This window comes from Parasteatoda tepidariorum, chromosome 8 (assembly GCF_043381705.1).
Source record: "Parasteatoda tepidariorum isolate YZ-2023 chromosome 8, CAS_Ptep_4.0, whole genome shotgun sequence".
Taxonomy (NCBI): domain Eukaryota; kingdom Metazoa; phylum Arthropoda; class Arachnida; order Araneae; family Theridiidae; genus Parasteatoda; species Parasteatoda tepidariorum.
In genome coordinates, this window is record NC_092211.1 from 6,266,644 (window position 1) to 6,280,928 (window position 14,285).

Here is a 14,285-nt window from a genome sequence, read left to right on the forward strand (position 1 = left end):
TTAAAGCAAAATGCATGGCAATAGTGCTAAGAATTTTAAGGCCAGTTGGTTTTGTTTGATTGAATTTAGAGCAGTATTTGGGTTTGTTACGTTGTCTAGGTGAGTAAAATGATATGGTGAAATCGATACCATTTCTTGCTTTTAAGTTCTTAAATTTTTTATTTAACCAACTGACTCCTTCGTAGGGTTAATGTATTAATAAAATGAAAATAGTATCAATATTTAATTCTTTATCTTTCTGATTTGATTTTTTTTAGTAAACATAAATTAAACAATTATTTAAAAACTGTACAATTAACTTAGAATGAATGAAGGTTATACATTTAAGTGAATGCTTTTTAATTTCTAAATTATTCCTTCAAAACAGAAAAATAATTTTGCTTGTTTTTTTTTTAATATTATGTTCTGGCTGTAAATATAAGGAATGTTATGGTCTTTTATTCTGGTTTTATGTTTTTGTTTGATTTTTTTTTTTTCGTGAACATAAAACTAAACATTTAGTTATTTAAAAACTGACAAATACTTTGAGTGAATGTTTTTTGAGTTATAAACTTAAATGAATGTTTTTTTTAAGTTCTAAATCTAAATGCATGTTTTTAAGAATATTTTGTGCTGGCTATAAATAGAGTGAATACTATGTTCCTGGTTTTTTATCGTTATCTTCCATTTTGAATTTCACTTACTTTGAACTATTTATTGTTAAAATAGATAGTTTACGCTTTGCAAAACTTCGAATGGGAAATATTTTTTATAAATAAATCATACTGCATAATGAGATCATAATTTTTATCTAAAAATGCAAGTTGTACTTAATATTTTGTTAACCTACAGAGCAAGAGTAACAAGTGTCTTCTGCATTGGAAAAAATTATTCCAAAAGAAATATTGAAACAGTTATAACTATCATCAAGTTTAAATAATATTATCAGTTTTCAAGCTATTCAATATAAAACTTTTAAATGAGTGAAAAATAGAAAGTAACATTGGGAAAAAAATAATCAATTTAATAATTTTTTTTTGAAATTAAAATAATTGTAGTTATTTAATATTTAATTAAATGAGTCTAGTAAGATCTAATTTTTTATTTACATAAAGAACTGTTAAAAATAACACAATCTAATTTTATTAATGCTATAAATTAACAAATTGCATAGTAAACTTATACATTATTGAAAAATACACATTGAATTCCTAATAACTAATTTCTTACTGATTTTTATAAAGTACTAATACTCATTCCGATTTATGATATCGATGTATGGATTTTAAAAATCTTGAACTAAAAAAATTTAACTCATTTTTTTTAAAAGTAAATGTGAAAAACTTTTAATTTACAGATACCATATTTCATTTAGTTTAAATTTAAACTATTTTTTTTAAACCTATTGCTAAACTAATGCATTGGTCATTTTTATCTTCTCTTATTTTGTCCAATTACTTCTGATTTTTTCTTCTTTCTTGCTTTGGAAAAAAAAGATATTAAGTTTTTTTGTTCCTCAACGAAATGCCAAACCTGTTACAGGGTCATTATAAGGTTTTAATCTAAGTTTTTTGATATTGTATCCAGGTGAAAGAAAGACCAGACATAGGAGTGTATGTAAAAAATCTTACAGGAGTGGTAGTTAAAAATGCTGATGATTTGGATCGTATCATGACTTTGGGAAGCAAAAATCGTGAGTGGTTAATTTACACATTTATTATGTATTTCTCTACAATAGGGGTGCACAACCTTTTTGAGTGAAGGGCCACTTGCACAGCAGGTTGGCTAACGAAGGGCCGCAGATGTATTTAAACATGTTAATGACAAATGATGTAGTAATGTTTATTTAAACATTGGCGTTCCATTTTTTTATCAATAAACTTAGTAATATCAATAACTTAGTAGTGTTCCATTCATTCAAAAATAAAAAAACTTATACTTTAAAAAAATAAATAAATAAAAAATGCTATTTTTATCATATGAACGATAGATTTATCAAAATAAATAAACATTGAAGAAAAGAAGTGTTTTTTTTTATCATATCATGCAATACGAAAATTCATTTTAGAATTAAATTCTAATAAATAAAAAAAACTGCAATGTGTACTCAGGAATAAAGTTAGAAACAATTGCATTGCTCATATGGTTACAGCTACAGTGACAGTGTCTCAAAATTTTCAAATAGTCACACCCACTCTTTTAGATCAAACCATAAATCCTTACAGTAATAAACGAAATGAAGTTGGGACAATATTTTTAGCGTAAAAAATTTTGACATTTGGCCTTTGGTAAGTGTCACATTTTTTTTTGTTGCTAATAACCAGAAGAGAGTGTCTTAAAAACCTTTAAAAACAGAGAAGAAATGGCAAGGAATGCCTTTTATGGTTTGAAAATTTTCATCCTGACCGTTCTCTCATTTCTGATTGGTTCGTAATTTTTTCTCAATGAGCCAATAATTTTAAACGGAATGTTTATAAATTATTCGGAAGATTGCAGACAACTTTACATAACAGTTAAATAGTTCCAAGCCTAATGTAAACTGGAATACTATAATACAGCAGCTAGTCTCATGATATTTACACTGGAGTCCATGATTTTATTTTATTTTATAACCATTGTTGAACAGTCCACTCGATTCTGAGTTTACAACTACCAATGTTCAACTCCATAGCCTTGTAATTTAAACCCAATCCAGAAGACAAGGGAACTCCTCTATAAAGTATTGGGAGAAATTTGCCTTCATGAAAGACTTTTTAAAAGAACTGCGGCGACTGAACTTAGCTTAATCGGCCACTATCAGTAACTGTCTCTGTTATTCACTAGAAGAATCCTAACCGCCATTGTAGAATGACGCGCTGCTCTTATTTCATATTTTCTCTTCTTATACTTAATACTTAAAATATTTAATAAATACTAATTAAATGAAAACTCAATCTACTCATCTTCTGGAAACAACCAATCACCACAGTGGTGACAGCCGGACGTTCAAATATTAAGGAAATTATGTTATATTTCGCTTCGGATATCGGAAGTTTCATAAAAACGATACTGTGGCTTTTAAATTTTTCTTTCTTAATTTCTGTCGGAGTGCATACTGTATATTAATTTAATTTCATTATATATATACATTATTACATTTTAATATGCAGTCAACTAATGCTGAAAATACTCACATAGATAAGGTTGCACTTAAATTACCCCCTTTTTGGCGTACAAATATTAAACTTTGGTTTTTACTAGTTGAAAGTGCATTTACTTTATCTAACATAACACGGGATGAAACTAACTACCCAAGTCTTATTGCACATATCGATGCAAAAACGCTATCTCATGTATCAGATTTGTTATTTTCACCCCCTGCGACCAATAAATATGATACTTTAAAAGAACGTCTCATTACCGAATTTTTGGATTCTGAAAATAAACACATTCGAAAACTACTTTCAGAACTTCAATTAGGTGACCAAAAACCCTCTCTTCTCCTACGACAAATGCGAGAAGTTGCTACCGATTCAGTAACTGAGGATTTTATTAAAACAATATGGCTACAAAGTTTACCCCCTAATGTACAATCTATGTTATCAACTTTAACAGATCAAACACTTGTTAAATTGGTTTTACTAGCTGATAAAATACTTGAAACTTCCCCCATCCAGCAAATAAATTCCATTAAACAAACTGAAACCGATCTAATAAATAATTCATTTGTTGCTCTTCAAAATCAAATTTCAGAGCTCAGCTTACAAGTAGCGAAAATGTCTATGCAGCTATACCGGCGCCAATCAAATTCTCATGGCCGTTCAAACTCAAGAACAAGAAATAAATCAGAAGAACGTTCATTTTGTTTTTATTATTTTCGGTTTGAAAAAGATTCGGTAAAATGTAAACAACCTTGTTCTTTTAATTCGGGTATACGATTATGTGCCACATCATCTGTTTTGCCTGCAGATTCTGTGGCTAATAAATTTGACAACAGATTATTCATTTATGATAAAAATACAAACTTAAATTTTCTTTTTTTTCTTTTTTTTTTCTTATTATTATTAAACAAACTTTCTTCTTTCGGGAAGCTCATGTTGCGTTCTGCCTATTTCTATTAGTAAATATAAATATACGCCTAGCAACATAATGCTATATGCCGCGAATAATTCATCCATTAAAACTTACGGAACGAAACATTTAAAATTATCATTTAACTTTTGTCGCTCATTTGGCTGGAATTTTATTCTCGCGGACATCACCTCGCCAATAATTGCCGCTGATTTTTTAACACATTATGCATTACTTGTTGATCTGAAGAATAAACGTCTCATTGATTCAAACACTTCTTTAAAGTCGAACGGCTATTTCGCTAATTCTTCTCAATGCTCAGTTAAAACTATATCTAATAGTATGCCTTTTCAAAATTTATTACAAGAATTCTCGGATTTTACGAACCCCTCGCAAGAAAGAAAATCTATTAAACATTCTACCGTTCATCACATTGAAACAACAGGTTCACCTGTACATTGTGAGCCATGTCGCTTACATCCGAAAGTTTTCGAAGCAGTTAAGCGTGAATTTTTAACAATGTGCGAAAAAGGTCGTCCTTCAAAAAGTCCCTGGTCTTCTCCGTTACATGTTATCAAGAATTCGAATACAAGACCAGCTGGAGATTGTCTACTCTTAAATTCAAAAACCATCCTGTATGGCATTCCCTATTTGCACATGCTCTCCATGGAAAATCAATATTTTCAAAATTAGATATCGTCCGAGCATACTAACTATCATATCCCAGTTAATGAGGCTGATATTCCTAAAACCGCGATAGCCACCCCTTTCGGCTTATTCGAGTTTCCTTTTTTTAAATTTCGGACTCCGTAATGCTGCCCAGACATTTCAACGTTTTATGGATGAAATATTTCGATATCTACCTTTCTGCTATTGGTACTTCGATGATATTTTAGTCTTTAGTAATTCAGAACAAGAGCATATTCAGCATCTTACGGAAGTTTTTAAAAGACTCAGAAATTACGGTCTCACATTAAATGTTTCAAAATGCATACTTGGGGTACCTGAAATTTCGTTTCTAGGGCATTCAGTAAACGATAAAGGCATTACTCCTCTTACTGAACACATAGAAGTAATCGACCGGTTTCAAAAGCCAAATACAATCAAAGAGCTTATGCGATTTTTAGGCTTATTAAATTTTTATCCCAGGCATCTACCTAACGCGGCAGCAATCTAACCCACATTTGCATTACACGGAAAGGAAAACCATGAAAATCTCCAGTGGTTAGCCTGATGGTAAGGGGACAGGAGTCCATGATTCAAGTATTTTGTACTCGTTACAAATGTCATGGAGGTCTACATGTAAGAAAAAGTTTGCTATATAATGCACATTATATCTAAACAGCCATTCAAAACACCAGGGTTGAACTTCTGCTGAGTTGATTGAAAGATTTAATGTTTTGCAGAAACTATCTATATAGAATTTTTCCTTTTTAGATTTTTAGAATAAAATATATTTTGTATTTTGCAGGTGTTGTTGGAGCTACAAATATGAATTTGCACAGCTCACGATCCCATGCCATCTTTAGCATAACGGTTGAAAGCTGTGAAGAAGGATTTGATGGAAAGGAACACATTCGTGCTGGAAAACTTCATTTAGTTGATCTTGCTGTAAGTTCTAAATATTATCCTATATAATGTATAAACCTAGTTAGGCATTAGTTGTTTAGTAGAAGTGCATTATTTCAACATATAGCTGATTTCCTCAGTCATAATTATAAAGCACAAGAAAAAAGCTATCTCTCAGAGCTAGAATCATGAACAGAACACAACTAAACAGCAACATACTCATAAACGTGGCATAGAGCTGAACTATCTACATGTTGCAACACTTTTCATACTTTCACCATTAGTGTGTGAAGAGTCATAGGAGAAGAAAGTATGTTAGTTTCTGAATTGATTTTAGAATAGATTAAAAACTTTTAAGTTAAAAATCTGTATGTACTGAAAACTACATTGAACATAGTTCCAAAAGAAAGTGTCATGGAAATTTTCAAAAATATTTTTGAGAATTAATTATGGAAAGTATTAGGAAAAGGGAAAATGTTGTACATTTGTATACAGACTGGGAGAGGGGGGGTCAAGCCATGGAACCGCTCTTCTCCCCAAATGGCGTATTTGAGCTTTGCCATTGCGAATGGACAAAGGCGATTCTTGGTGAAAGAGAAACACATTGCTATCTCACTTGACGAATAAACAGGTTTTTGATGATTTTAATCTCTATTGCTAATTCCAAACCAGAATTTTAAAGTGTTTTTCTCTTTCACTTAATTACTGAATAGAAATGTCTAATAAGCATAATTTGTTTTACTTCATATTTTTTACAAATATTCAAAAAATATACTGTAAGAGCTGTCACTAGAGAATATTTATGTGCACATTACTGATAAAGTTTTGATTTAATTAATTAGAAAGTAATTTATAAATTATAATTTTATTATAATTATTAATTTTATTTATCTTTTTATATATAATAATAATTATTAAATTTGCATTATATTTTTTTAATTTTCACCCCCTCCCCTTTATTCATTTCCTTTGAAAGAGTTCATAAACACCCCTTTAATTCAAAAATTGTATCAAGGGAAGGTAATCAAGGGAATAAAATGAGAGGTTCTTAATGTGTTTTACAAAGACTGACACAATTAGTAGAAGCCACAGAACTATAACTTAGTTACAGTTGATACAAAGTTATAAGCGGTAATAGTAACAACAAAAGATGTAATTATGCAAACTATTGGATAGATTCTCTTTAATTTATCATTCCATCCCAATATTCAGCTAGTTTATGTCAGTATGTATCAGTGCTGTAATTGGAATAAAGTATTTGGGTGAACTCTCTTTTTATAGGGTGTAGGTCATAGTTTGCTGATTTTTTGGTTGGCCAAAAAGCATGCAGTTTAAATAACTTGGCCAGCTTCTATTTAAAATAAAAGTAAACATTTATTTAAAAAAAAGTTTTTTTCCCTGTTTGCATTGTTTTTATGTTCAATGTATTTATCATCCTATTGATAAAATAATTATATAATATAATAAACTATACGTAGCTGCTAACTCTACCGGATTTATCAGTAGACTACTGCACTTTTCCAGTTACTCCTGGTCTACTAGTTTAATAAAAATTCTCCTGGTTTTTGTACATTCTAGAAAATTCCCTAAAATTGAGTAAGTTTCCTAAAAATAAATCCCTATTAAATTTTTGAACAGATTATTGCTTGCTTGCTTGCTTGAATATTTAAATAAAGTAAGTATTCCTGATACATAATAAAGCAAACCTCATTCATAGAAATCAGTTGAATCGATGAAGAAAAAAAATTTCCCTCAGAGCTAAACAGAATTTTCTTTTTTTGCTTTGTAAGAAAATAAAAAAAAGAAAAAATGAAAAGGAGAAAAAAAAATTTTAAAATCTTTTTCATATATTTTATTTATTTTTTAATATAGCAAATCAAATATTTCTGGGAACGGCATTCCCCCATGTTCCCATCCAACTACAGCATTGGTGTATATATATATACATGATTAAATCATTTGTTCGTGGCATTGGACAAAATTCTTTCACTTGTAATTTATTTAAATATTAATGCATAAACTATGGAAAATGTTTAGTAGTTGGAGGAAATGCCTAAATATTAATATGTTTCTGTGCAATATATTACTTATTTTTAAATTTTGCATTGAAATGTGTATTTGTTACTTCATGTACTATGCTTGTTTCAATAAAATATTTAGTCTGTTATTTCATTTTTAATTAAAAGAACTTATTTTGTATTATTTTTTTGAAGAAAAATAGTAATAAGGATACTTAGATTTCGAAAAATTGATACACAATAGATGATACACAATGACAATTGATACACAATGCTATGCAAAATTTAAATACCTGTTTTCAAATAATGTTCCTTTAAATGTACTTAAGTTTTTCAAGTACAGAAGAAAAGAAAAGGTTTCATAAGAAATCCACAAAATGCAATATTAAAAAAATAGATTTCCGAACATTTCAAATAAATAGGATAGAAAGGTCATTAAAGAAATGTCATTAAATAATTTATTCTAAACATGATATGACTGAATAAACATCAGAACTAGTGGCCAAAGATTGAATTATTTTAGGGAAAAAATGCCAGAAAGGCATATTCATATTCAGCTTTAAAGGTTAAGCTTTTATTTTTTGGGTTCCTTTTATCTGTTATATATCCTTCCAAAAGAGGTGTTTTTATTATTTAAATTTTTAGTGTTTAAGAAGAATCTTTTATTGTTTATTAAAAAAGTTGACAGCTGAATTTTTCCAAATGATAAATCGTCAGTTGTTTAAAAAATAAACCTTTTCAATAAATCATTATATTATCCCAAAACAACTTCCAGATTATATTTCTTTCTACTGTATCTTTATTAATTAGTAATAAATGTGTGAAATATCATTTGAAAAAAATAGAAACTAGTTGTGTGTGCTGAAATGTGCCCATTCTATTCTAGGGTTCTGAGCGGCAAAGTAAGACAGGGTCAAGTGGTCAACGCCTTGTAGAAGCCACCAAAATTAATTTGTCTTTATCCACCCTTGGTAATGTCATTTCAGCATTGGTGGATGGTAAGAGCACCCACATACCATACAGGAATTCTAAGTTAACGAGGCTCTTGCAAGACTCCCTTGGTGGAAATTCTAAAACTTTAATGGTATTTTTTTTATTATTAGCTTTGATCTTGTTCGTATAGTTTTACTTGAAGTTTAGAATTGTACTGTTTGTTTTTTTATATGTAACAGTCGTTGAACAGCCAACCCAATTTAGAGTTTGCGACAACCAATGTTTAACTTCGTAGCCTTGTAATTTTAAACCCAATCCAGAAGACAAGAGAACTCTTGGATCAGGTACTGGGAGAAATTTGCCTTGGTTGAGGACTTTTTGATGGAACTACTAACCGACATTTGCGTTAAATGGAAAGGAAAACCACAAAAACACCCCACAGTTAGTCTAGCGGCAAGGGAACTGTAATCCATGATCTGTCTACCACTGAGGATAGGTTATGTCAGCACCGTGGATGATGTGAGCCAGAAGTGGATTTCGAATAAACTAGTTGTCAAGCAAGGCTGAGGCGTCTCCTTTTTATAGTTTTTTATTTTATAACCGTTGTTGAACAGCCGACCCAATTGTTTGGGTTTACAGCTACAAATGTTCAACTCCGTAGCCTTGTCATTTTGAACCCAATCCTGAAGATAAAGGAATTCCTGAATCAAGTATTGGGAGAAATTTGCCTTTGTACTTTTTGATTGAACTATCCCGCATTTGCACAAACCTGCAATGTTACACGGAGAGGAAAGCCACTCACGGTTAACCTGACGACACGGGGACTCTAACCCATGATCTTTCTACCACTGAGTGCATTTTTCATCAAACACTGTGGTCGGTGCAAGCCGGATGCGGAATTCGTATCGACCAGCCATCGCTGGGATTCGAACCCAGTACACCTCATTGGAAGGTGATCGTTCAATTCCCTGAGCCATCGCTGCTCAGTTAAAAATATTTATAGAAAAAATCAATATTAATTTTTTCCCACCACAACTAAGGCAGATTGTTAAGGTTTAGATAAATTATTAGCCTCTGACAACACTATATTATTTGTTCCAATTATAATTTGTTTTTACTATGGAAACCTAGAACATCATGGAAAGAGATTTGTAAAAAATTTAAGACATCGCTGATTTTAATCTTTTGGTTTTATTAAGTAAATCATATGCTGTATGAATAAATTGTTTTTGTTGTGTAAAAGAAATATGTACGGTATTAAACACAATGTAACCTACACAAATGCATAACAGTATTGACATATTTTAAATATTGCAACATAGTTATGTATCACTTTTAATGTGTTACGCATTAAGTAAATTTAAACAATTCTTAAGTTCATAATATTTCAATTTAAAAAATTGCCTGAAATTAATTTTTATTTACGAAAAAAAAATTATCATTTAATATCAGTAAGAATGTGCACACGATGATTGTAAAAGTAGAAATATTTTCTTAGAATACTACATTTCGAATTTAAACTTAGTTTTTTTTTAACCATCTTTCTGTCCCCCCCCCCAGGGAAGGGTTTATTCGATTAGCAAAGCAATAATGAATATAAACAAATTTGTGAAGGGTCCGATTGAAAGATAAATTATTTTGTGAAGGGTCCGTTTTTATAAGAAGATATTTTGTGAAAGGTCCATTAACTGACCCAAATTTCTTCTAAACAGACCCCTGCCTGTATTTAAAGCAAACTCTGATTTACATGTTCACAATGGTGCTAAACTTATGCGCAAAGAGTGAAATTTAAGTAGACATCATCTTTTAATTGTATAAAAAAGCATACCAAATTTAGCTTAGCTAGCGCAACTCCTTTTTTGTGTTGGGATTTTTTTCCTCCAGTGTATATTCTTTTGTTATTTTCTTATGTTCTTTTTATATAATTATTTTGCAATTTATAGTGTGCTAACATTGGTCCGGCCGGATATAATTATGATGAAAGCTTGAGCACCCTGAGGTATGCGAATAGAGCGAAAAACATCAAAAACAAAGCTCGCATTAATGAGGATCCTAAAGACACCATGCTGAAGAAATTCAAAGATGAAATTGAAGATTTAAAGAAGCAGTTGGAGGATGGTATGTTTATGCTTATCCATTTCTGAAGGCAGCAAAAGCTATTTTTGTTTCTAGAAAGGAATTAATGGTAGTAATAGGCACTACTGGCATTGTAAATTTAGGTATTTAATATATGCTAATGTGGGTACTGCAATATTGTGTGTACTTTTTTATTCTTCTGAATTGGATGAATACCATTATGCTTTTTTGTAAAAAAAATAAATAAATAATTGTTTTAACTGATTAGTAATGATTACATTAATTCTATTCATTGCTACATTTTTATTAATTTGCTTTCAGTTTTGTAAAAATAAAATATTGAAAACAATATTTTGACCAATCTCTTATTAGATAGATCATATCACTCAAGTCTATATCGGAGCTTTGTGCCTGTGTCAAAGAAATTGTATCTTAATTTTATTGCTTAATATAATTTTTTGCTAATTCAAATTATGAGTTCTTTCCATCTAGCTAGAGCACTCAAATTTTAACTTCAGTTCTCCACTAAATATCTGTACCAGTTTAAATTGTAATCTAACTGCTACAGGTAGAATTTGTCATTTAATCACTGAAAAAATTTACCATCAATAAAAATATTGCCCAATTTCTAACTACCTAGAGGAGATCTATTATAATTAAAACTCTGTGCTGTAAGTTTCAATTGTTTTGAAACCGAGATTACTATAATCAAAGGTACTTTATTGTATGTAGGCATAATAAATTAAAAAAAAGTTTTTTTTGGGGATGTATAGTAAAGTAAAAAAGATAAATTAAAAATAATCTATCCAATGGTTTGCATAATCACATCCTTTGTTGTTGCATTTACCACATATAACTTTGTATTAACTGTAGCCAAGTTATAGATCTGTGGCATTTACTAATTGTGTCATTCTTTGCAAAACATATGAGAAACTTCTCATTTTAATGCCTTTATTGTTTATCTGTATACAATTTTTGAGCTAAAGGGCTGTTTATGAATTCTTTCAAATGGAATGAAATTTACATGAACACTTTGAATGCTCCTATTCTGTCAGCTCAAATGACATAATTTTCAAGAAGAAATCAAAGAATCGAAAATTGTGTCAAGTTATTATTATAATAACTGGATTTTTATGTAGGCTTTTTTACTTTGAACAATCCATTTTTTTAAAACATTCACCAGTTAAATTGAGAATTTCATTAAAACTGGGCTCAAAATAGTACCACATTTATTATTTTGTAGTAAATTTAACTCATTTTTGCAGAAGCAAGTGAAGGCGGAACTGAATCAGGTGAAGATGAATCTGATAAAGCTGAAGAAGAACCTAAGCCTAAAACTCATAAGAAAAAGAGTAAGCCTCAACTTTAATTACTCCTTTTTTATGGTTTGTAAATAACATTTTTAAACACCATGTTTGCAGATCACACTAAGACTGTTTCAATAGCAATTATTGTTTTTTTAAAAATTAGTAGAAAAATGATAAATCATAAGTATATATTTCGCATTATTTATTTATTTTTTAATTTAAAAACTAAATTGTATTTGACTTATTTTGCAATTATCATTCAAAATCTGAATTAAAATTTTTGATTTAAACTTTTCAACAACTCTTAAAAACATATGAAATTTTTGATTAATGTTATTGAAAATGCTACAATTTTTGGTTCCACTTACATAGGTTGCTTTTACAATTAGCATTGAAAGTCTAAATGAAAATTTTTGATTTAAACTTTTCAACAACTTTTGAAAACATATGAAATTTATGATTAAAATCATTGGAAATTTTGCCAATTTTGGTTTGCAATTATCATTGAAAATCTTAATTAAAATTATTGATTTAAACTTTTCAATAGCTCTTAAAAACGTATGCAATTTATGATTAAAATCATTGAAAATACTGCCAATTTTGGTTTGCAATTATCATTGAAAATCTAAATTAAAATTATTTATTTAAACTTTTCAATAGCTCTTAAAAACCTATGTAATTTATGATTAAAATCATTTAAATTTCTGCCAATTTTGATTTTCATTTATGTTTTAAAAGCTAATCTTTCAAATAATGTAATATTCTAATCTCCGATTAAGTGTTAGTGTTACAAAATAACTAATCTGTTTTGCAAAACACATTAAATATTAAGATTAAAATATTAGTGTTTTTCAGTAGTAACAAATGAATTTATTAGGGTGCCTGTAAGATTGAAAATATGCCTAGACTGTTTTCTGTATTGAATGTTTCTCCACTAGTATCAGAAGAAGAGGTGAAGAAAATGCAGGAACAGATAGAATTAGACAGAAAAGCTCTTACTGAGCGCAAGGACCTGTTGGAAGAAGAACGTCAAAAGATAAGCCAAGAGTTGGAGAAAAGGCAACATGATTTGGCTAATATTAAGTAAGAAATTGTTTATTACCTTTACCCATGCCTTTAAGTAATTAAAATGAATCCTTTGTATACACAGAAGTTCTTAATTGAAGACATTTGAACTTAAAATCTTTATGATTTTTGATAATTGGTATTTGTTTTTTTAATTAATTGAAACCCATTCTCTGCCGTATCTCGTTAAATTTTAAAAGAGAAGTTTTAAAAGAATATTACAAAATGATAGTATTTTATAATAAAGTGAGTAAGGGGGAGAGAGATTAGTGTAAACTAGAATAATTTTATTATTTAAGATCTTATATTTCTGAAATATAGATTATAACTATAGTGGTCACAGTCAAAATTAGATCATAGTTAGGGCTGCAGGTTTATCGTGGCGCGAATTTCCGTGATGATTTCCGCGAAATTGTCATCTTTTTTTTTAAATCCGCAAATTTCTCAATATGTCTTGACTTGCGCGAAAATTGCTTAAAATGTGATTTTTTATTTCTTCATCTTTTATTTATTATTTTTATTTAACAGAATTTTTTTTTTCTGAACCTTAAATTGAACATGTAAAATTGATTAGATATTTAGGGGAGTGAATCAATAGCAAAATGAGGTGAAAATAGTTCAGAGATAAGAGATAATCAAAATCTTGTCAACTAAGGTGGTCTTTCTACACTTAGGGAGGGTAACTACCTTCCTGAAGTCAGTAAGAGTACAAAAGAAGGAAAATGCTATAAATCAAATCTTTGACAGAAAAATTGTTATACATGCTATTGCACTGGGCAATGAAATTTTTACTGCCTTTCTACATATCCAGTTAAATTTTCCTAGGCGGCTTCTTGTGATTTCTTAAATATGGATCAGTTTCTTAGATGAAGGGGGGGCTAGTAGTTAGTAGGATCTTGTAACTAGTAGTTTGAATGTAGAATGTTTGAGTTTTCACAGCAATTACCTCTTACAAAGCAACGGTCCAGAAATTGCGCGCTGGTGAAGGAAAATTGATCGAGTTTTGGAAATCAAAGACCGAACGCTCCAAAATAGGCAATTTGAAGTTTGTCGCTGCCTAAAAACAGCGTTGAGTCAGAAAAATCGTTTTCTAAGTATAAAAATGTATTAAGTGATGAAAGACGAAGGATAAATGAGAATAATCTGACAATGTACAATACTTTGTACCAAAATTCTGTTCATTTAAATAAAAATATTAATATTGCTTGAAATTCAAAGAAATACTTTTGTTGTGTATTTTTAAGCTTTTTTTATTATTTGCGCAATTTCTGTCTTTTGCATCATTTAT

At 29.6% G+C, this 14,285-nt stretch overlaps 1 protein-coding gene across 2 annotated transcripts in view; it reads left to right on the forward strand.

The window, feature by feature from the left end:
- LOC107453540 (kinesin-like protein 64D) overlaps positions 1 to 14,285 on the forward strand; it is a 30,325-nt gene that overhangs the window by 7,368 nt on the left and 8,672 nt on the right. The window contains exons 6-11 of one of the 2 annotated variants that reach the window (XM_043046671.2): positions 1,567 to 1,672; positions 5,501 to 5,640; positions 8,503 to 8,700; positions 10,493 to 10,667; positions 11,891 to 11,977; positions 12,871 to 13,015. In XM_043046671.2, coding sequence (XP_042902605.1) covers positions 1,567 to 1,672; positions 5,501 to 5,640; positions 8,503 to 8,700; positions 10,493 to 10,667; positions 11,891 to 11,977; positions 12,871 to 13,015 — 851 coding nt within the window. The remainder of the gene's footprint in view (positions 1 to 1,566; positions 1,673 to 5,500; positions 5,641 to 8,502; positions 8,701 to 10,492; positions 10,668 to 11,890; positions 11,978 to 12,870; positions 13,016 to 14,285) is intronic. The other variant, XM_071184116.1, reaches the window with a different exon arrangement.